At 33.0% G+C, this 24,628-nt stretch overlaps 1 protein-coding gene across 1 annotated transcript in view; it reads left to right on the top strand.

The window, feature by feature from the left end:
• The first annotated feature begins 17,196 nt into the window (after positions 1-17,196).
• LOC102957149 (NKG2-A/NKG2-B type II integral membrane protein-like) overlaps positions 17,197-24,628 on the top strand; it is a 63,007-nt gene continuing 55,575 nt past the window's right edge. The window contains exons 1-4 of the mRNA XM_042991758.1: positions 17,197-17,383; positions 17,789-17,866; positions 18,337-18,399; positions 18,932-19,080. Coding sequence (XP_042847692.1) covers positions 17,197-17,383; positions 17,789-17,866; positions 18,337-18,399; positions 18,932-19,080 — 477 coding nt within the window. The remainder of the gene's footprint in view (positions 17,384-17,788; positions 17,867-18,336; positions 18,400-18,931; positions 19,081-24,628) is intronic.

Genomic DNA, 24,628 nt, shown 5'->3' with positions numbered 1-24,628 from the left:
GAAAAATCAAACACTGAGAAAAGATGGATGAACACAATTGTTTAGCAATCAATTCCAGTTGAGTGCTAAGTGTTACAAGCATTATATTTTACACGTTCTTATTACCATTTTAGATTAGTAAACTAAAATCCTAGATACTAAGTAACTTTTCAAAGGTCACACATTATATGTTTCAAGGCCAGAATTAATTCCAAATCTTTTTGACTGAGAGCCCATTGATTGAATTATTAAATTATATTATCTGGATTATTACAATTACTTGTACAGTTGGCCCTTGGAAAACATGGGTTTGAACTAGATATGTCCACTTACACACATTTTTTTTGACAATACAGCATCATAAATGTATTTTTTCTTCTTTAAGGGATATGTGAGGTGAAGAGAAATTCCAGGGAGCTCACCGCCGTGTCATTCCTCAGGTCTTGAGGGCTGGGATCTGCCAGCTTTCTCATTACCTTTCTAAATCTTCTCATGTTGTCTTATTATATATAATGCCCAGGAGTTCTAGCTATATTTAGTGGGATGAATGAGGAAACGTCTATTTCTTTAAGAAATTTAGAACTAGATCTTTAGATTTTTCAGTTTCAAAATGAACACTAATTCTCACCTGCCACTCCCACCCCCACCCCCAGTTTTATAGAACTAGGTATCTCTGCATTAGATGTACCATTTATTGTCAAGTACTCTTATCTTGGACCACAGTCCCTGACTTTGCTTAGCTGTAGAGATGAATAACCAAAGAGTAACTTATGCAGAATTGAATGTGGCTAAATACTCAAAGAGGCAGCAAATAAAACCTAAGGGCACTAAAACTTCCATTTTGGTAACTGAGCAGGAAATAACCTATGCAGAACTAAACCTTCAAAATGCTTCTCAGGATCTTCAAGGGAATGATAAGAACTAACACTGCAAAGGTAAACCATTTAATAGACACAAGAGTATAACTATTCTAGCATGTGCAGTTGGGGTGCCAAGTTATGGGGTAAGCATAGAGAATAAGTTCACATATTTTTCATTTGGGAGGATCAGAGCTTAAAGTTGGAATACGGTATTCTGATTGAAATCTGAGGACTAACTTTGTTCAGGGGTTGTGATACTTCCTCATCTTTACCAACATCTCATGGAGCATTATGCAATGGCATATTTTGAGAAGATTACAATGGTGGATATGAGTTTGGATTCCAAGTTTATATATATGATATCTTTTGCATATGGGTTCTTTTTCTAAACAATTGTGTTCATCCATCTTTTCTCAGTGTTTGATTTTTCTTCCTGCAGATTTACCATCATCTCTGAAGAAGCTCAAGGCTGGGATCCTAGGAATCATCCGCCTTATCTTGATAGCCACTGTGGGTAACTGATAGCTGTTATTCCCTGTAAGTAATTTTTGAAAGATGATAAAGGAACTTTTCACTTTAATGATTGTCAGTGCCTCTAAATATTTCACAATATTACACAATAGAACTTATATTTTAATGTATTTTTTACACTAAAATTATTCTGAATTTTTCCTAGGTATAATAACAGAATGACCATTGAGAAAATCATATATATGAGAATATTATATATTATATAATATATATATATATATATATATATATATATATATATATAATGACTCAAAGACATGCTTTAGGGGACTGAAAGACCTTTGTGAAAAATACAAATTAATTTCTGAGATTGGCTAAAAATTATATTGTAAGGGATGGTGAAGTTTGGTCCTTTGGGCTTTTGAAATATTTTCCCTCCACATCTTCATTTCTTTATTAATTTTTCTTTGAAATATCTATTTTATTTCAGATCATTCTAATCTAAAACAATACATCAAATATCAAATTAAGAAACTAAAATTATTAAGACCTATTTAGATCAGTATTAATGTTTATGAGGATTACTTTAATTTTTTTAGGTACTGTAATACCAGAGCTGAATAATTCTTCCCTGGTAACAAGGATCTATAAACATATACAATGATTTTCAAAGTTCTGATATTAGTAAAGTTTATATTTTGTGTTCATCTTAGGGTAGACAAAATGATAAATATTTTTTGAGGGAATGTAAATTATAAAATTAGGCAATCCATGTTCATAAATACTGATTAGAGAAAACTATTTCCTCTTCACTAACAATGTGAAGAAATATTCATTTAAAATTATTATATCCATTGTTGCCAATTGGCTCAAATTTCTTCCTTCCCATTATAAGTGATAAAAAATTTACTATTCTAAAAATGTGGTTTTGTTCAATGACTTTCAGGACAAGAATAGATGGGTATTTTTGTTTGTTTCCTTTATATGGACACATAAAGTAGGGGATAAGAGACTAACCCTTCTCTGTGAGTGTGTGTGAATGTGTTTTGTTGTGTATTACCAGCTTATGAGTGTGCATAGCTACGTTATGTACATGTAATGTTTATAACTATTACAAATAGGTAAATTAATTTTCATTTCAAAAATTCAAACTGTTTTGGATAATAATTTATAATCTTTCCTCAGTGTATCATTGTAGTTATTGTCCAAAGGAGTGGTTAACATGTCCCAACAATTTTTATTACTTTAATTTTGAAGAAAAAAACACAACACACATGGAATGAGAGTTTGAAGGCCTGTGCTTCTAAGAGCTCTAACCTGCTCTACATCGATGATGAAGAGATAATAGTAAGATTTCAAATGTTTCCAGCATTTTGTTAAAAACTTGTTTCAGTCAATATTATATTTTTGGTGTATATTTGTAGTTTATTATTTAAAAGCCTATTAATATTCCATTATTTGACTTCATGATATTTTATTTATATATTTTTTACTATTGATGCATGTTTGATAATTTCCAGTTCTTCCTTTTTATAGAAAACCATGCTTCTGTAATTTTTTTTTTGTCTAAAATAAACTTTGCTATTTAATTGACCAGACATCAAAGAAACTAAACATGATTACGCAGACTGATGCAAAAGTGAATTGAAGCATGTAATTATGAATCAGATCATGAACAGGACTTCCCCTCTCCAGCAGTCCTGCTCCTGCTTCTTTGTATTCTCTTATCATTCCTCCTCCTCCTTCCTTTTCAACCACTGTCCTGACTTTTTGTCTCTTGGTTTGGTTTTGAACTTCATATACATGGAGTCATGCAGTATGCATTTTTGTTCCTCTTTTCATTCCCGTATGCTATTTCTTGGAATTCACCAATATTATCCCATTTATCTATAGTGTGTTAACTCTTCTAAACTGTGTGAATATAACATTTTAAAATACATTCTACTGATGTCTCTTGGGAGTGAGGATGTGAGTCTTATGCCCCCAAGAATACAAAGGTTTCCTGGGTCTAGTATTTTTATCATGGGATGTCTTTCGCTGGTCCTACCTTTCTCTGGTAGGATTAGTGATTTCCAAGGGCTAAGGGGAGGTAGGATAGGAAACAACTGTGTTGTACAGTGTTTCCTTCTGGGGTGATGAAATTTTCTAGAGTTGGATAGTGCTGATGTTTGCAAGCCGTGTGAATATATTAAAATTCATTGATTAATCACTTCAAATGGATGAATGTTATGCTGTGTAAATGAAACCTCAATAAAGCTGTTAAAAATAAACTCCTGAAATTGTGTTTGCATTTAATCTTTAATCTGTAAAGATTAGTCATTTTTACAATATTGCCTCTTCTGATTTGTATCGTGTTGGATCCTTCCATTAAATAGGTTTTCTTTAATTTCTTCCTATTATAGTTTGTATGTTTCTATACTGAAGTCTTACAGAAATATGAGTATTTCAGTTATGCTTCTGTAAATGGCATCCTTATTTTTAAATTTTTAGAAGTTTTGCTATTGTAAATAGAAATACAATTGAAGTTTACATGTTGGTATTATATAGAACGACTTTACTGATTTTATGTATTAATTCTACCATTTCAAATAAATGGTCTTCTGGATGTTTTATATACACAAGCTATTTCAGCTGTAAATAATCACAGTTTTATTTCTTCTTTCCAGGTGTAATTATGTATTTTTTTCTTGACTTATTTTCACAGGCTAGGGTTTTATTTCCAATGTTGAATAGAAGATACAGTAAATGTTCTATATGCAGTATTCCTTATGTTAGGGGTTAATATTTCAATATTTTATCTTCAAGTATGAGGTTTGTTTTAAGGTTTCTTTGTTTAAATCACACTTTTCTCATGTTAAAGCAATTCCATAATATTCCTTTTTTTTCTAACAGATTTTATAATCGGTTACATTTATATTATTTTTCCATCAATTGGAATGATTTTTTCTCTGTATAGTACTTATAAAGTAATTAAATTATTCTTTAAAATATTAAAGTCATCTTACACTTCTGAAATAAAACCACAAGGATAATTCTGTATTGTTCTTTTTTAAAAAATCAGTGCATATATTATACTAAACTAGTCACATTTACATAGAAATGTGCCATTTCCAGCTTCACAGAAAATTCTCTAACTATAGTTTACTTAAAATAGAAGTCAGTAACCAAAAATCTGAAGATCCTTATATAGTTTTAAATTTAGTAATATATTCCTAATTAACACGTCAGCCATAGAAATGAATATTCACAATGACTATTCACTATTTTTATATGAAGTACAAGGAAAACATAACAGCAAAAATCTGTCTTGTGAGATATAATAGTGTATATAAGAATTTTTTCTTCACCCATTCACAAAGAGATTAGACTGAGTTTTCATTGATAGCTATGTTTTGTTATCAAGGCTATATTGGGAAGCATATCTCTTTCCCTAGCGCCTGAAAGATTTTATATCCATATAGGTAAATCCTCAACTTTCTTTGTGCAAGAGTACTGCTCTAATATATATATTACATATATTATTACATATTATTATATATTATTATTCCACATATCATTCCATATATATTATCACATATATTACATATATATTATATTTATATTACATATAAATTTATATTACATATATAATATGCATATGTATATTACATATACATATGTATATATACATATATGTATGTATGTATATACATATACATATACATGTATTACATACATATTATATTACATATACATATGTATTTTAGATTACTATATATATTATTATATATATTATTATTACATATATTTTTACATATATATTATCACATGCATATTATTACATGTTACATATATTTATATTACATATAAATTTATATTACATATAAAATGTACATATGTACACTACATATACATATCTATATTATATATAAATATAATATACATGTAATATATATAAATATTTAATTGAAGTATAGTTGACATATATTAGTTTCAAGTGTTTGATATAGTGATTTGACAATTCTGTATATTACTCAATGCTCACGATGATAAGTGTAGTTACTCTCTGTCACCATACAAAGTTATTACAACATTATTGACTATATTCTCTATGCTGTACTTTTCATCCCTGTGACTTATTTATTTTGTAACTGGAATTTTTGTACCCCTTAATCTTCTTTACCTATTTTGTCCTATCTACCCCCACCAAGCAACCACCAGCTTGTTCTGTGCATTTCTGATTTCTTTTTGATTGTACAACTGTTTTATTTTAGATTCCACATCTAAGTAAAATGTATGGTGTGTTTGTCTTACTCTGACCTATTTCACTTAGCATAATATCCTCTAGGTGTATTGATGTTGTAAATGGCAAGATTTTATATATATATATATATATATATATATATATATATATACATGTAAAGGTTTTATATATATATATATATATATATATGTAAAGGTTTTATATATATATATATATGTAAAGGTTATATATATATATGTAAAGATTATATATATATAAAGATTACATATATATGTAAAGATTATATATATATATAAAGATTACATATATATATGTAAAGATTATATATATGTAAAGATTGTATGTATATAATCTTTACATATATATAATACATATAGCATATTATATATAATAATCTTTATATATATATATATATATATATATAACATTTTCTTTATTCATCTATTATAGACATCTATGCTGCCTCCATATTTAGGCTATTGTAAATGATGCCACAATAAACATACAGGTGCTTATATCTTTGGAATAAAAGTTTTCATTTTTTTTGGATAAATAACCAGAAGTTAATTTCTGGGTGTTATGGCATTTCTATCTTTAATTTTTTGAGGAACTGCATATTGTTTTCAATAGTGGCTGCAACAATATGATTATGTTATATTTTTAAGGGTCATTATTCACTACTAATGCCATCTGAGTTTACAGATTTTTTTTGTATGAAGGTTTATATAATGAATTCAGTTACTTTAATACATGTTTCAAATGAAAGAACAAGACAAAATCTCAGAAAAAGATCAAAATGAAATGGAGGTAAACAATCTACCTGATAAGAAGTTCAAAGTAATGGTGAAAGAGATGCTCACCAAGCTCTGGAGAAGAAAGGATGAGCACAGTCAAATTTCAAAAAATAAATGGAACATATAAAAAAATCAATCATAACTAAAACTTAAAAATACACTAGAAGGAATCAACAGAAAATTAGGTGATGTAGAAGAAGGGATCAGTGATCTGGAAGATGGGGTAGTGGAAATCATAGAAGCAGAAGAATTTTTAAAAATGAGAATAAGAAAATTCTGGACAACATAAAGTTTACTAATATTTGCATTGCAAGAATCCCAGAAGAAGAAAATAGAAAAAGCAAAAACACTTACTTGAATAAATAATAGCAGAAAACTATACTGACTTGGGGAGGCAAACAGACATCTGGGTCTAAGAAGCACAGAAAACTCCAAACAAGATGAATGCAAAGTGGTCCACAACAAGACACATACTAACTAAAATGGCAAAAATTAAATACAGAGAATCTTAAAAGCTGAAAGAGAAAATTAACTAGTTATATACAGGAGAAGCCCCATAAAACTGTCAGCTGAATTTTCAGCAGAAACTTTATAGGTCAGAAAGAATTGGCATTGTATACTCAAAATGCTGAAAAGGAAAAGCCTAAACCAAGAATTCTCCACTGGCAAGGTTATTCAGATTTGAGAAATAAAAGGTTTCACAGACCAACAAAAGTTAAAAAAGTTCATGACATCTAAACTGGACTTACAAGAATGTTAAAAAAACTTTTTAAGGAAAAAAAAAAGTCATAAATAGAAGTGTGAAAGTTATAAAAGAAGAAATCTCACTGGCAAAAACCAAGCATATATTAAAGGTCATGGATCAACCACTTATAAAGCTAATATGAAGATTAAAAGACCAAAGTGGAAATATCAACTAAACATAATTGGTTAAATGATACACAGTGTAAAAAGAAGTAATACATTGTGTCAAAGGCACAAAATATGTTGGGGGAGGGTAGTAAAAATGTAATACAGAATGTGTTTGAACCTAAGCAACTATTAACTTAAAATAGGCTGTTATGTACATGTGTTATATCTATGAACCTTACAGGACCACAAACCAAAATCTTACTATAGTCACACACACAAAATACAGAAAGGAGTCAGAACATAACACTAAAGAAAGTCATCAAAACACAAGAGAAGAAAGCAAAACACAACACACCCTCAAACCAAAAAATAAACAAGCAAACAAACAAACAAACAAAAAACCCAGAAAAAAAGTACAAAACAACCAGGAAACAATTAACAAAATGGCAGTAAGTTCATACCTATCAATAATTACTTTAAATGTAAATGAACTAAATGCTTCAATCAAAGGACTGAATAATGACTGACTGGATAAGAAACAAAACCCATCTATATGCCCTCTACAAGAAACTCATTTCAGACCTAAAGACACACACTGACTAACAGAGAAAAGATGGAAAAAAATACCCCATTGCACATGGAAATAAAAAGAAAGGTAAGGTAGCAGTACTTATATCAGACAAAATAGATTTTTTTTTAAATTTTGTTTTTTTAACGTTTATTTATTTTTGAGACAGAGACAGAGCATGAACGGGGGAGGGGCAGAGAGAGAGGGAGACATAGAATCGGAAGCAGGCTCCAGGCTCTGAGCCATCAGCCCAGAGCCCGACGTGGGGCTCGAACTCACAGACTGTGAGATCGTGACCTGAGCTGAAGTTGGACGCTTAACCGACTGAGCCACCCAGGCGCCCCAAGACAAAATAGATTTTAAACAAAAGTGTAACAAGAAAGGAAGAAGGGCATTACATAATGATAAAGGGAAAAATCCAACCGGAGGATAGAACGATTGTAAATATATATGCAGTCAACATAGGAGTACCTAAACAAATAAAGCAAATATTAAGAGACACAGGAGAGAAATTGACAGTAATGAAGTAATAGTAGGAGACTTTAACACCTCTCTTGAATCAGTAGGTAGACTATCAAAACAGAAAATCAATAAGGAAAGAGAGGCACATTAGACTAGATGAACTTAATACATATGTACAGAACATTACATCCCAAATCAGCAGAGTGCACATTCTTTTTAAGTGCACTTGGAACATTTTGCAGAATAGATTTCATGTCAGGTCACAGAACAAGTCTCATGAAATTAAAGAAGACTGAAATCATATCATGCATCTTTTCTGAGCATCAAGGTATGAATCGAGAAATCAATTACAAGAAAAAAATTTGCTAAAACTCAAACATGTGGAGGCTAAACAACATCTTACTAAACAAAAAATGGTTCGACGAAGAAATCAATGAGAAAATAAAAAATTCCTGGAGAAAAATGAAAATTAAACAATAATGTCTCAAAATCTCTGAGACACATCTAAATCAGTTTAAAGAGAAAAGTTAACAATGATACAGACCTATCTCAATAAATAAGAAAAAATCTAAAATAAACAGTCTATCTTTATATCTAAGGGAATTAGAAAAAGATATCTATCTATTTATATATGTACATAACACACATATCTATTAAATATACTAGAAGGAAATATATGAAAAAGTAATATATGAAGAAGATGAGAATGGAAATAATTGAAACATAGACTATAAACACCACAGAGATGATCAAGGAAACTAAGAGCTACTTCTTTGGAAAAATATAGAAAATTGGAAAATCTTTAGCTAGAATCATCAAGAAAAAAAGAGTGAGGGCCCAAATACATTCAGAAATGAAAGGGATAAATTACAACAGACACCTGAGAAATACAGAATATCGTGAGAGACTTAGGGTGAACAATTATATGCCAACAAACTGGATAACCTAGAAGAAGAAGATAACTTTCCAGAAATATACAATCTTTCATAACAGAATCAGGAAGAAAAATAAAATCTGAAAAACAATTAATAGTAAAGAAATTGAATTACTAATCAAACGACTCCCAACAAACACATATCCAGGACCAGATGGTTTCACAGGTGAATTCTACCAAACTTTTAACGAAGAATTAATACCTATTCTTCTCAAATTAGTTCTAAAATTGAAAACAAAGGAAAGCATCCAAATTCATTCTATGTGGCCAACGTTTCCCTGATATCAAAACTAGATAAGGACACCAAATTCAAAAATATAATATGCTCATATTCCCAGTGAACATGCAAAAATCCTCACCAACATATTAGCAAACTGAATTAAACAACACATTAAAAGGATCGCACACCATGATCAGGTGGGATTTATTACATGTATGCAAGAATGGTTCGATAACTGCAAATCAATCAACTTGATACATCACGTTAACTACATGAAAGATTAAAATCATATGATCATATGATTAAGATAAAGCACTTGACAAAATTCAACATCTGTTTATGATAAAAACTACAAAGAAAGTGTATAGAAAGGGAATGTACGGGGCGCCTGGGTGGCTCAGTCGGTTAAGCGTCCGACTTCGGCTCAGGTCATGATCTCGCGGTCCGTGAGTTCGAGCCCCGCGTCGGGCTCTGTGCTGACAGCTCAGAGCCTGGAGCCTGTTTCAGATTCTGTGTCTCCCTCTCTCTCTGCCCCTCCCCTATTCATGCTCTGTCTCTCCCTGTCTCAAAAATAAAATAAAAAATGTTAAAAAAAAAAAAAAAGAAAGGGAATGTACATCCACATAATAAAGGCCATATATTACAAGCCCACAACTAACATCATTCTCAACAGTGAAAAGCCAGAAACTTTTGCTTTAAGACCAAGATAAAGACAAGATATCTATTCTTATCATTTTTTATTCAACACAGTACTATAGGTCCTAGCCACAATAATCTGAAAAAACAAAACAAAACAAAAAAAGACATCCAAATTTATAAGGAAAAAGTAAAACTGTCACCATTTGCAGATGGCATGATACTGTAGATAGAAAAATCTAAAGATTCTACTAAATAACTATTAGAACTAATAAATGAAACCAGTTAAGTTGCAAGATACAAAATTTAAATGTAGAAATCTGTTGCATTTCTACACACTAATAACAAACTATCAAAAAGTGAAATTAAGAAAAAAATGCCATTTATAATTGCATCTACAAGAATAAAATACCTAGGAATAAATTTAAGTAAGCCCAATAAAGCCTTATATCTGAAATAAGACATTGATAAAAGAAATTAGAAGATGACATAAATAAATGGGAAGATATACTGTATTTATGGCAGGATGAATTAATATTGTAACTATATCCGTGCTCCCAAAACAACCTACAGATTCAATGCAATCTTTATCAAAATGCCAATAGAATTTTTCAAAGAACTAGAATACATTATCCTAAAATTGTTTGGAACTACAAAAGACTCAATATCCAAAGCCATCTTTAGAAACAAGAACAAAACTGAAGATATTATTTTCTTACATTTCAAACTATACTAGAAAGCTATAGTAATCAAAATAATATGGTACTGGCACAACAATAGACTTATATAAATCAATGGAACACAATGGAAAGCCCAGAAAGAAACATGTACTTATATGGTAAATTAATATGACAAAGGATGCAAAAATATACAATGGGTTAAAGACCATCTTCAATAAATGGTGCTGAAAAATTGGACAACTACATGCAAACAAACAAGCAAAAAGAATCTGGACAACTTTTTTACACTGTATATAAAAATAAACTCAAAGCTTAAAGACCTGAAGCCATAAAACACAAAAAAGGAAAACCCAGTAAATTCTTGGACAAAGGTCTTAAACTATTTTTTGGATCTGTCTTCTTAGGCAAGGGCAGCAAAAGCAAAAATAAACAAGTGGGGATATATATATACATATATGTATCTATCTATCTATCTATCTACACACACACATATATATATATATATATATATATATATATATATATATATAAATTAAAAATCTTTCACGCAGCAGAGGAAATCATAAACAAAAATGTGCAACCTACTGGTGGCACATGATACTTGCAAATGATATATCCACAAGGGATTAATATTCAAAATACACAAAGATTTCTTACAACTCAAACCCCCCCCCCAAACCCCCAAACAATTAAAAGATGGGCAGAGAAACTGAATAAACATTCTTTCAAAGAAGATGTATAGTGGTCAACAGACACATTAAAAGATACTCCACATCTCTAATCATCAGGGAAATGCAATTCAGAACCACAATGAGATATCACCTCACACTTGTTAAAATAGATAGAATCAAAATGACAATAAATAACAAGGGCTGGTGAGGATGTAGACAAAGACCCCTCATATGCTGCTGGTGGGAATGTAAATTACTGTAGCCAGAAGAGAAAAGAATATGGAGGTTACTCAAAAAATTAAAGTAAAAACACTTTAAGATACAAAAATTCCACTTCCAGGTGTTTTTTTCTGAATAAAATGAAACCATTAATTGAGGAGTTGTAGGCACCCTATTTTTACTGTGGCATTATTTACAATACCCAGGATATGTCAGACCAAGAAAGACAAACACTGTGTGATTTTACATATATATGGAATAGAAAAAGGAAAGCAAAGCAAAACAAAACAAAACAAAAACAGAAACGAGAAACCAACAATTAAGTGGTACAAGCACTCAGTTAAAAATAAATAAATCACAGGAGGAAGGAGGAAGTTGGTGGCAGAATAAAAGGAACTTAGGCTTGTCTTGTTCCAAAAACACAACTAGATAACTATCAGATCATCCTAAATATCCCAGCAAGTGACCTAAAAACTGACAGAACAAACTCAACAACTAAAGGGACAGAAGAGGCCACATCAAAGAAGGAAGTGCAGAGATGTGGTTTAGGGAAGAAAGGGATCATGAGTGCTGTGGAGGGAAGGGAGCCATGGTCACGGATAAGGGTGAGAGAGAGGTGCACACAGGAACACAAAGAGAACCTTTCCCCAAAGCCATGGCTTGGAAAACAAGAGGCTGAATTTCATGAGTTTTTGCAACTATGGGGCTTAATGTCTGGAGTTTTAAGGGTCCATGAGCTTGACTAGGATAGAGCCCTGAAGGCACCACCCTGCTCCTGGAGAGAAAGCAAGCAAACAACATGGGGGCAGATGGCATGGAAATAGCAATCTGAAGAACACCCGGGGCACAAGCGGGGGTGATTATTCACTCTTATCGGAGCACACCCCTGAGAGGCAGTGTTGACTGAAATGCCTCTCCTGGCAAAAAGGAGGGGGCCTATGCCATTTCCCTCTCCTGTATCTAGCATAAACACCCACCCACCTTCAGGAAGCATTGCAGTGAAACACTGGCTGCCTAACTTACTTACACCAAGCCCATCACCCCTGCGTCCTGGCAGGACTGGCCTTTTCAGTCAAGTTTATGTCAGTCCCAGAGTGGTGGACCCCTCCCCTAAAGACCAGCACAAACCCCTGCCCACACCTCTGACCAGAGAGTTCTTCAGGGTCTCAATTCTGGTGGAGTTTGTGTTGAAAGAAAGAGAGAGAGAGAAAGACAGAGAGAGGAAGGAAGGAAGGAAGGAAGGAAGGAAGGAAGGAAGGAAGGGAGAAGGGAGGGAGGGAGGAAGGAGGGAGGGAGGGAGGTAGGAGGGAGGGAGGGAGGGAGGTAGGAGGGAGAGAGGGAGGGAGAAAGGAGGCAGGGAGGGAGGAAGGAGGGAAGAAATGTCTTATACTTTGAGAATAATAGGTATTAACCCCTCTTTAAATATTTAATAGAGTTCACCTGTGAATCCATCTGGCCCTAGAATTTTGTTTGTTGGGAGTTTTTTGACTACTGATGATTTTTGTTGCTGGTTACCCATCCGTTCAAGTTTTCTATTTCTTCCTGATTCAGTTCTAGGAGCTTATATGTTTCTAGGAATTTATCCATTTCTTCCAGGTTGTCCGATTTGTTGGTTCATAGTTTTTCATAATCTCTTATAATTGTATTTCTGTGCTGTCGGTTGTTATTTCTCCTTTCTCATTTGTGATTTTATTTATTTGAGTCCTTTATCTTTTCTTTATGATAAGTTCCTGGGTGGCTCAGACGGTTGAGTACACACACAAACACACACACACACACACACGTACGCACACACACGCACACACGATGGAATATCATTCAATCAAAAAGAATGAAATCTTGCCATTTGCAACAATGTTGATGGAGCTACAGTGTATTATGCTAAGCAAAATAAGTCAGCCAGAGAAAGACAAATACCATATGATTTCACTCATAGGTGGAAATTAAATAAAACAAACAGTAAAGGGAAGAGGGTGGGGAGAGGGGCAAAGCAAGAAACAGGCTCTCAACTATGGAGAACAAACTGATGGTTGCCAGAGGGGAGGCGTGTGGGAGGATGGGTTAAATAGATGATGGGGATTAAGGAGTGCACTTGTGATGAGCACCGGGTGTTGCACGGAAGTGTTGAATCCCTATATTGTACACCTAAAACTAATGTTACACTGTTTGTTAACTAACTGGAATTTAAATAAACACTTAAAAAATAAGTAAGTCACCGGGGTATTAATTACAGCGTAGGGAATATAGTCAATAATATTTTTATAACTTAGTGTGCTGACATATGGTCATAAGATTTATAAGGGTGAACATTTCATTCTGTGTAGAGTTTGACTCACTGTGTTATACACTGGAACTAATATAATATTGTATGTCAACTATGCATCATTAACAGATAAAATTATCCCCCACTGTTGCAAAGGAAAAACTACAGACCAGTAGAAACCTACGTGTAAAAATCCTTGAAATTGCATTTTACAAGTACTTTTTGGGGGCACCCGGGTGGCTTAGTTGGTTAAGCCGCCAACACTTGATTTCAGCTCGGATCATGTTGTCACATTTTTTTTTAACATTTATTTATTGTTGAGAGACAGAGTGTGTGCAGGGAAGGGGAAGAGAGAGAGGAAGACACAGAATCTGAAGTAAGTTCCAGGCTCTGGGTTGTCAGCACAGAGCCCGATGTGGGACTTGAAATCATGAACTGTGAGATAGTGACCTGAGCCGAAGTCAGACACTCAACCGACTGAGCCACCCAGGTGCCCCCATGATGTCACGTTTCATGAGTTCAAGCCCCGTGTCAGGCTTGGTGCTGACAGCACAGAGCCTGCTTGGTTTTCTCTCTCTACCTCTCTGTCTCTACCTGCTTGTGCTGTCTCTGTCACTCTCTCAAAAATAAATAAATAAACATTTTTTAAAAAGTACTTTTTCTGCCCTCAGTAAATTTTTAAAAATTACCTTCATTTTTCCCCTATGGACTTAGACTCAGGCTTTTGTCAGTGAGAACAAATATATTGATTAAAATACAGACAACTAGTTATCATGAGAGGATGAATCAATGAATAATATGAATAATTATTTAATGTTTCAATTTCTGCCATGGTGTTATTGTTCAATATTGTTTGATATTTTCTCCTTTCCAGAAATTTCTCGTTTTCCGCAGAAACCTAATAACTCATTTATGCATGACAAAATTGAATGCAGGTATCTTAAAACTTAGGGCAGAAAACTTGAGAAGAAAAGTTTGGAAATTAATGACTTTGTGACAGTGACAAGAAAGCCGAAAATATAGCAAGTCTTCAGAATTAGTGTCAAATAACATTAAATACTGTTATGGGGATGATGGTTTTAGAATATTTTCAGTATAAGAGAAATGACATAGCAAGGGCATGAAAGAAAGAAGTATGTAATATTTAGCAACTTTGTCTAAAACGTAAACATCTAAGGTATTTCTCGCAAGGCCTAAGTCCTCAGTGTTTGTGATTCAGATGGAAGCAAGTGAACAGCCTGGGTAGTCAAGTTTCTGATCCCAATATCTTGTGGAACCTAAACATTTCTCAAGGGCATTTGCCAATGGACAAATTAAACGACACACTACAGGCTGCAAGTCTCTGCATTCTGGAGGCGTGTGATAATATAAATGGGCTTCAAAATAGCCCAAGGGTAAGAATTTCCTGTTCAAATTTGAAGTGACACATTGATGAGAAATCTACTTTTTTCCATTATTGCCTCCTTCTGAGGTCACACAGGGCCAACAGGCTGTGAAAACCACAGATATCATCTGTTTACAAGAGTAACCTGGTTCCCTCTGGAAGATGCATGAGTGTCTGGGCCACAGAAGGCATGTGTCACTACTGTCCTGTCTCTTTACTCCGTCACCCCAGTGAGTGGGAGATTATAAATGCTGGTGGGATGCATCTGAGGCACAGCTAATATATAATGAAATCACAGAGAACATTGGTATCTGTATTCCGACAATTCAGGGTAACAAACAAGAATGAATATGAAATACATTGGAGAGTTTTTTTAAATATTTAATCTTGCCTGTGGAGAAGTAATCAAGTACACACACAGACACATATACTTGGGTTTGTAAATTAATATAATGTCGAGTGAAATCCCATAAGCATCATCGCAAGAAACAGTTAATTTTGAATTTGTCATCAGTATAGATATAATTACATGTATGATTTGATATTTAGCCCAGCCTTTAAAAATAGATTCTTAAAGTGAATTCATCGCATCGTGAGAGTCAAACATTACACACTTACTTAGGTAAATGAAAGCAGTTTTGTTTTCATAAAAAGCAGGATGAGCTACCTTCCGTAAAATACTAATTTAAACTTAACTGTAAACAATCAAAAGACCTTTTAAAAATTAACCAAAACTCAAAAAAAAAAAAAAAAAAGAATCCATACTGAAAGGCACTACTGTGTAATGAATAATGTTTTATGCTCTAACAAATCAGTAGTTATAATGTGACTATGGTGTTAAAAATACTTAAAATAATTTTATTGAGAGTTTATAAAAGCCAGATTGAATAGTGAATGCTTTATAGGTGTTATATTTTTACATATTTTGCTCCAAGTTTACATTAGTAAACTAGGTAGTTAGACACAAAGTAACTTTTTAAAGGTCATACTTTGTAAATTTGAGAGACAGAAGTAGGTCCAGATCTCCCTGACTACAGAGCTCATTGGCTGAACTATTAATTTACATTTATTTCTATTTATTACACTTGCTTACACAATTAAAACTACCCTCACAACTTTTAACATTCACAAATCTTTCTGGAAGTTTGTACCAAAACAGTTCTTCCACAAATGATCTATACTGTTGTAATTTTATCATTTTATGGTTACACATATTACAATTAATGGCAGTTTCTGGTGTTAAAAAAGTTCTTGAAGAAAGTCATTTTTTAAAATTTTGTTTTCAGTATTGTTCAAGTTTTGGATAAGTTTAGTGTGTCACATTAACAGTTTTGAACATATACGTTTTTTCTTTTAAAATTTAATAATTTCTCAGAACTCCACAATAACCCCAAATAAAAGATCATTTGATAATAACACATCACCTTTTAATAAATAAGTATGTCATCAAATAAAAGTAATTTATTACAGGATAGTTCTATATGTGCTAAAACACAATTCCCCAATCAGAATACTCAACTTTTAACCAATAATGGATTTAAAACTTGTCAAAAACATTGGTGCAACATTTTCTTTCTAAGGCAGCATTTTAGTTTTAACCCAGTTATTCTAATAGTGTTGAAATGTTTCTGTGGAATCTGGCCTTATATTAATGAGGACAGTGTTATTCATGAATTCCTTTCTTCTTCACTAATCTATTGCTTTATGTTTTTCCAACCAATACTACTGTGTCAAACAGAATATCAGAATAAAACCCATTTATTCTATCATGACACACTCCTTTAAAGCTCTTAGGAAATTAGTACCAGATTTCACATTGTTCAACTGCAAAAGAGTAGTATCACTTACCCCGCACTCCACCCCGTGTGAGCAATCTTGTCCTTACATTACATACACTATTTATCAAGACCTTCAGTACAGTTTCATACAGCACTGTGCCTGTCACGACTCAGCTGCAGACATGAATAGCCAAGAAGTCACTTATGCAGAACTTAATCTGATGAAAGACTCAAAGAGACAGCAAATGAAACCCAAGGGCACTAAAAGTTCCATTTCAGTAACTGAGCAGGAACTGCTCTATGCAGAGTTAAATCTTCAAAATGCTTCTCAGGATCTTCAAGGGAATGACAAGAATTATCACTGCAAAGGTAAAACATTTAATATGCACACAGTATAACTGTTCTAGGATGTGCAGTTAAGGTGCAGGGGTGTAGAGAATGAGCCGGGAATGATCTCATAGTTTTCATTTGTGAATATCAGAGCTTGGAGTTGGATAATGGTATTCTAATTGAAATCTAAAGACTAACTTTACTCAGCTATTGTAATTTGTAGTCTTTGACCAAAAGCTCATGGAGTATTACCTTTACTTAAAATGCAATCGTATATTCTGGGAAAAGATTACGATGGTAGATATGGGCTTGGGGTCCAAGTGTTTATTTGTGACTCCCTGTGCATCTGTAGTTCTCTTATATGTAACTTTCCTAAATAATTATTTCCTTCCACCCTTTCTCAGTGTTTTCATTTCTCTTCTAAATATTTACTATTATTTCCAGGGAAGCTCATTGCTAGGATCCTGGGAATCATCTGCCTTGTCTTGATGTCCACTGTGGTAACAATAGTAGTTGTTACCCGTAAGTGTTTGAATGACTATTTGGGAACTTTTCATTTTAATGACTGTCAGTGCCTCAAAATGCCTCCTACTATTATGGAATAGAATTTCCATTTTAATGCATATGTGCTCTAAATGTGCAATGGTTATTCTGAATTTGTCAAAAATAAAAATAACAGAATAATTGCAGACAGCATTACACATGTGTTCAGATGTCATTACTCAAAGAGATGATCTAGGAGAAATGTTGTTGAGAAATACAAATTAATTCTTGAGATCGATTATGCCAAATACTGTAAGAGATGGTGAGGTTTGGTTTTGTAGGCTTTCGAAATATTTTCTCCCTAATCATTACTTTATTAATTTTGCTTAGTAATATAAATTTTATTACAGTTTTCTAATTCTAAACAATACAGAAAGTTTTAAATTGAGAAACTCAAATAATTACGATGTATTTGGTTTAATATTAAATTTTTATGAGGCTTCATTTAGTTTTTTCAGCTACTGAAATACCAGAGCAGAAAAATTTGTCCCTGACAACAAAGATCCAGAAAGGTACAAAGTGATTTTCAAAATTCTAATATTAACATAGTTTCTATTTTATCTCTACCTTTGGCTGGGCAACAATGGTACTGGAGTTTTTGGAGGAAAATTAATTACAAAACTGGGTAATAATGGTTCAGAAATGATGATTATACGAAAGTATTACTTCTTAGGCAACAATATGAAGAGATACTCATTTAAAATTCCCATACCCATTGTTGCCAATTTCCTCAAATTTTCTTCTGGTATAACATGATGAGAGATAAATCATTTTACTATTCTAAAAAAGTGGCTTTGTTCAGTGATCTCAGGACATGCTGAGATGGATATTTTTGTGTGTTTGCTTTATATGGACACATAAGTTGGGGAATGAGAAGCTGACCATTCTCTCTGTGTGTACATGAGCATATTTTGTTTTATTTATATGGGTCTGTGAGGGTGCATAAATATGTATGCATGTATATCCATATACAAGTATGTAAATTTACTAGAATTTGTTAGTGTTCAAAATGCTTTTGGGTAATATCTCATAATCTTTCTCCAGCACATCACTGTGGTTGTCCCAAAGAGTGGTTTGTGTATTCCAACAATTGCTATTACATTAGCACTGAGAGAAAATCATGGAATGAGAGTTTTATGTCCTGTGCTTCTAAGAACTCTAACCTGCTGTACATAGATGATGAAGAAGAAATGGTAAGATTTCAAATATTCCAGATTTTATTAATAGCTTGTCAGTTAATATAATATTTGTAGAGTTCATTCATAGCTTTGTACATATTTATAGTTTATTTTAAAGTCTGTTAGTATTACCTTGTTTGACTCTATGATATTTTATTTATATTTTTATATTTTAAGGTACGCTTGATAATTTCCACTTCTTGCTTTTCATAGAAAATTGTGCTTCTATAAATGCTCTTTTGCCAGAAATAAACTTTGCTATTTAATTTTACCACACATCAGGCCTTTGTCAGCCCTGCCAATTTCAATATTATGAAATATCTTCGCTTATTTTTGGACTTTATGTCAATGGAATCATGCGGTATGAATTTTTATGTGTGTTTCCCTTCGTCCTCATGTGTGTGTAATCCATCTATGCTATCGCATTTGTCTATAGTTTGTGAATTTTCACTGCTGTCTTATATGAATATGATATTTTAAAATCTATTCTCAGATACAAATTTAGTTTACTTTTAATATGTGGTGAGGGCACTATGAAGAATTATTTTATGGAAAGCCTTTTTGGGGCACCTAGTTGACTCAGTCAGTAGAGCATGCGACTCTTGATTTTGGGGTTCTAAGTCCAAGACCTACACTGTGTATAGGGATTACATAAAAATAAAGCCTTAAAAAAAGAAAAGCCTTTACTGTATCTTTTTTACATATTACTTTGTAATTATAATAATATATATGAGGCATAACTATATAGTATATAATATGTTTAGGCAAGTCAATATTATATTTATCACAATAAAATAATAATGTAGAAATATAACACTATCATGGTATTTATGAGTAATCATAACACATTTTCCTCTAAGCATTAGAATGAAATTTCACCTTCACAGGTATGTGTGTATTTCAATTTATTAGATTATTCCAACATTTTTCTAGCTTATTGCGTGAATACATGTTGTACCAAATGGGTTCTTGATCCAAAACGCAGTAGTCTGACAAAATTAATATAATAAGCTCTGAATGTTTCATAACAGTACCATTTTTTGGGCTGTAACTCATTAGGATCGTTTCTTTTGTGTTAGTGAGAAGTGCTCAAGTGTGTCTCTTGTCCATTTCTTCTAGATGTTGTCTTCTTTTCCCTTTTTAGAAGTCCTTGTCATATTTTAGATAAGAGCTCTTTTTTGAGTTTTAAGATGCAAATGGATCTTTGACTCTTGTGACTTGCATGTTTACTCTTTTAATGACCAAAATTTATTAATGTCACTATAATTCAATTTATCATTTTGGGCATTGGTGCTTGTTTGGGACCCATTTCAGAAATTAGTTAGAGTTCATGAATATAATTTCCTATATGACTTTCTAGGATTTATTGATTTATTAACTTTTAACTAAGGTTTATGATCCATTTGTGATGCTGTATTTGTGATGCTGTGAGATAAAAGTGAAGGTTATACTTTTCTACATCACTACGTAATTGATGGAACAAAATTTATAGCAAAGTAGATTCTTTTCTTTACATTTAATTTTTATATGGAGAGTTATATATGTAAGTATATAAGCTCTAATATGCTTTATAAGATAGTAATCTATTATATATCTTTATAAAATTATATATACATATATCACAACTACACAGTCTATCACAACCCACAGCAGCTTAAGTAAAATGTAGAGCCTTACTTTTCTTTATGTCCCTCTACTGTGTCCCATTTACAATAGAATTGTCTTAAATATTTCTGTATTTACGCTGAGAATCACATGGATGTTATAATTTTGCTTCAACTGATAAGTTTGCTTCAAATATCAAACAATTTAGAAAACACAAGAGATGAAGGAAAGTCCGTCCATTAAGCCTACTGGTAGTTTTATTCTTTCTTTTGTTCCCTCTTTCTTCCTGATGATCCAGGACTCCTTTTATCATTTAACTTCTGTTAAGATAATTCCCTTTAGCAGTTCTTTCAGAGCAGATCTGGTGGTGGTACATTTTCTTAGTTTTCCTTTATTGGAGAATCTCTTGATTTCCCCTGCAAGCCTGAGTTATATTTTTATTGGATAGTCAATGGCTTTGGATTGGAATAATGCAATTAGTATCAAAAACTTTTCTGTCTTTCCAGCATGCCTTTTCCCCGTTATTTTGACTGGAGAGAAAAAATATTGGGGGGATTTTTGTGTGTACCTGTTGTGTCTGTGGTTTGCTGGCCTCTCAGGCACCAGTCTGGGATATGTGAGGTGAAGAGAAATTCCAGGGAGCTGACCTCCCTGTCATTCCTCGGTTTTCCAGGGCTGGGATCTGCCAGCTTTCTCATAACCTTTCTAAATCTTCTTATGTTGTCTTATTATGTATAATGTCCAGGGGTTCTAGCTATATTTAGTGGGATGAATAGGGAAAAGTCTATCCTGTATATTTTTCCAAAACAGGAAGTCTGGTCTGTGGTGGTTTTAATTTGAATGTTCCTAAGACAAACAGTTTTGAGCATCTTTTCCTGTACTCATTTGCCAATCTTCTATGTTTCTTGGTGATGTAATTCATGAAATATTTGATTATATTTAATTTTTATTATTTACATTTTGAGAATTCTTTATGTAACCTGGCGGCAAGTCTTTTATTAGATGTATGATTTGCAGTTATGTCCTTCAAGTCTGTGATTTTTCTTTGTCTTCAAAAAGCAGAAGTCATTTATTTTGATGAAGTATACTTCATCAATTTGTTCTTTGGATCATGTTTCTGGAGTTCTGTCTAAAAAGTCTATCTAAAAACTAAAAGAAGTGTATAGTTTGCACTTAGGTTTACAATCAGTTTGGAGCATTTTTGTATGGAGTTTAGGGCATGTAATTATTAATATTATTTGATAGTCAGTTATTTCCACAGCGTTTGTTGACAAGACTATACTTTCTCCAGTGAATGACTATGCATCTTTGTTGAAATCTGCATTCCCTATATGTGTGGGTATAAATTTTCACCTTCTAATCTGTTTCATTAATCTAGTTATGTATTATTTTTAATTTTTTTTTTAATTTTTTTTTCAACGTGTTTTTTTTATTTATTTTTGGGACAGAGAGAGACAGAGCATGAACGGGGGAGGGGCAGAGAGAGAGGGAGACACAGAATCGGAAACAGGCTCCAGGCTCCGAGCCGTCAGCCCAGAGCCTGACGCGGGGCTCGAACTCATGGACCACGAGATCGTGACCTGGTTGAAGTTGGACGCTTAACCGACTGCGCCACCCAGGCGCCCCTATTTTTAATTTTTTTAACGTTTATTTATTATTGAGAGACAGAGAGAGGCAGAGCATGAGCATTGGTGGGGGCGGTGGGGCGGGCCGAGAGAGGAGGAGACACAGAATCTGAAACAGGCTCCAGGCTCTGAGCTGTTAGCACAGAGCCTGATGTGGGACTCGAACCCACAAACTGTGAGATCATGACCCCAGCCGAAGTCGGACGCTTAACCAACTGAGCCACCAAGGCGCCCCTAGTTATGTATTTTTATTTCAATTTCCTGTTTAAAAAGCTATTTTTTAAAAAATACATATATATTAATTTTGCTTTGTTGTCTTGACTACTCTAGATATTTGAGTGGTATTTTCTCTTATTTTTATGTTTTTAAAAGTTATTTTTTCAAATAAGAATATTAGTTTTATCAAATGCCTTCTGCAACAGAGAAGTTATATTTTTTTGAAATTTATTAAATTTCAGTTAGTTAACATATAGTGTAATATTAGATTCAGATGTAGAATTTAGTGATTCATCACTTACAATATGCAGTGCTCATCACAAGTACCTTCCTTAATACCCATCACCCATTTAACCTATCTCCTCCCCCACGCCCCTCCAGTAATCATCACTCTGTTCTCTATTTAAGAGTCTGTTTTCTAGTTTGTCTCTCCTCTTTCTCCCCTAAATTCATCTGTTTTGTTTCTTAAATTCCACATGAGTAAAAGCATACAGTATATGGTAAGTGTCTTTCTCAGTATGACTTAGCATAATACTCTCTAGCTCCATCCACATCATTACAAACGGCAAAAATTCATTCATTTTTTATGTTTTGGCTGAGTAGTATTCCATTATATACATGTAACACCTCTTCTTTATCCATTCATCAGTCGATAGACACTTGGGCACTTTCCATAATTTGGCTATTGTTGATAATGCTGCTATAAACATTGGGTTGCATGTATTCCTTCATATCTGGATTTTTTTAACCTTTGGGTAAATACTTAGAGATGCAATTGTTGGATCGTAGGGTAGTTATCTTTTTAACTTTTTCAGGAACCTCCATATTGTTTTCCAGAGTGTCTGCACCAGTTTGCATTTCCACCAACAGTGCTAGAGCGTCCCCCTTTCTATGCATCCACACTAACATTTGTTGTTTCCTGTGTGGTTCATTTTAGCTGTTCTACCTGGTGTGAGGTGATATCTCATTGTAATATTCCCCGATGGTGAGTGATGTTGAGCATTTTTTCATGTGTCTATTAGCTAGCCATCTGTATGTCTTCTGTGAAAAAAAGTCTATTCATGTTTTCTGCCCATTTTTTCACTTGATTATTTGTTTTTTGGGTGTTCAGTTTTATAAGTTCTCTATAGATTTTGGATACTCAGCCTTTATCAGATGTAATTTGCAAATATCTTCTCTTATTCCAAAGATTGACTTTTAGTTTGGTCGATTGCTTCCTTCTCTATGCAGAAGCTTTTTTACCTTGATGAATTCCCAATAGTTCATTTTTGATTTTGTTTCCTATGCCTCAGGAGATATATCTAATAAGTTGCTATGACTGATGTGAAAGAGGTTATTGACTGTGTTCTCCTCTAGGATTTTGATAGTTTCCGGTCTCACATTTAGACCTTCTATCCATTTTGAATTTATTTTTTTTGTATGGTGTAAGAAACTCATCCTGGTTTTTTTTTTTTTTTTGCATGTTTCTGTCCAGTTTTCTCAACACCATTTGTTGAAGAGACCATCCTCTTTCCATTGGATATTTTTTCCTGCTTTATCAAAGATTAGTTGACCATATAATTGTGGGTCATTTCTGAGTTTTCTATTCTGTTCTATTGATCTGTCTATTTTTGTGCCAATGCCATACTCTCTTGATCACTATGGCTTTGTAATACATCTTAAAGACCAAAATTGTGATGCCTCCAGCTTTGCTTTTCTTTTTCAAGATTGATTTGGCTATTCAGGGTCTTTTGTGGTTCCATACAAATTTTAAGATTGGTCTACCTCTTTGAAAACTGCTATTGGTATTTTGATAAGGATTGTATTAAATGTGTATATCGCTTTGGACAGTATAGACATTTTAATAATATTTTTTCTCCCAATCCATGATCATGGAATGTTTTTTTCATTTATTTGTGTCACCTTCTAATTTCTTTCATTACTGTTTCAGAGTTTTTAAGTACAGATCTTTCACCTGGTTGGTTACGTTTATTCCTAAGTATCTTATGGTTTGGGGTGCAATTCTATATGGGATTGATTCTTTAATTTCTCTTTCTGATGCTTTAGTTTTGGTGTATAGAAATGCAACAGAATTCTGTACATTGATTTTGTATCCTGCAACTTAATGAATTCATGTA

Source organism: Panthera tigris, chromosome B4, assembly GCF_018350195.1.
Source record: "Panthera tigris isolate Pti1 chromosome B4, P.tigris_Pti1_mat1.1, whole genome shotgun sequence".
Lineage (NCBI taxonomy): Eukaryota > Metazoa > Chordata > Mammalia > Carnivora > Felidae > Panthera > Panthera tigris.
The sequence above is the reverse complement of the archived record's forward strand: the minus strand, read 5'-3'. Positions and strand labels throughout refer to the sequence as shown.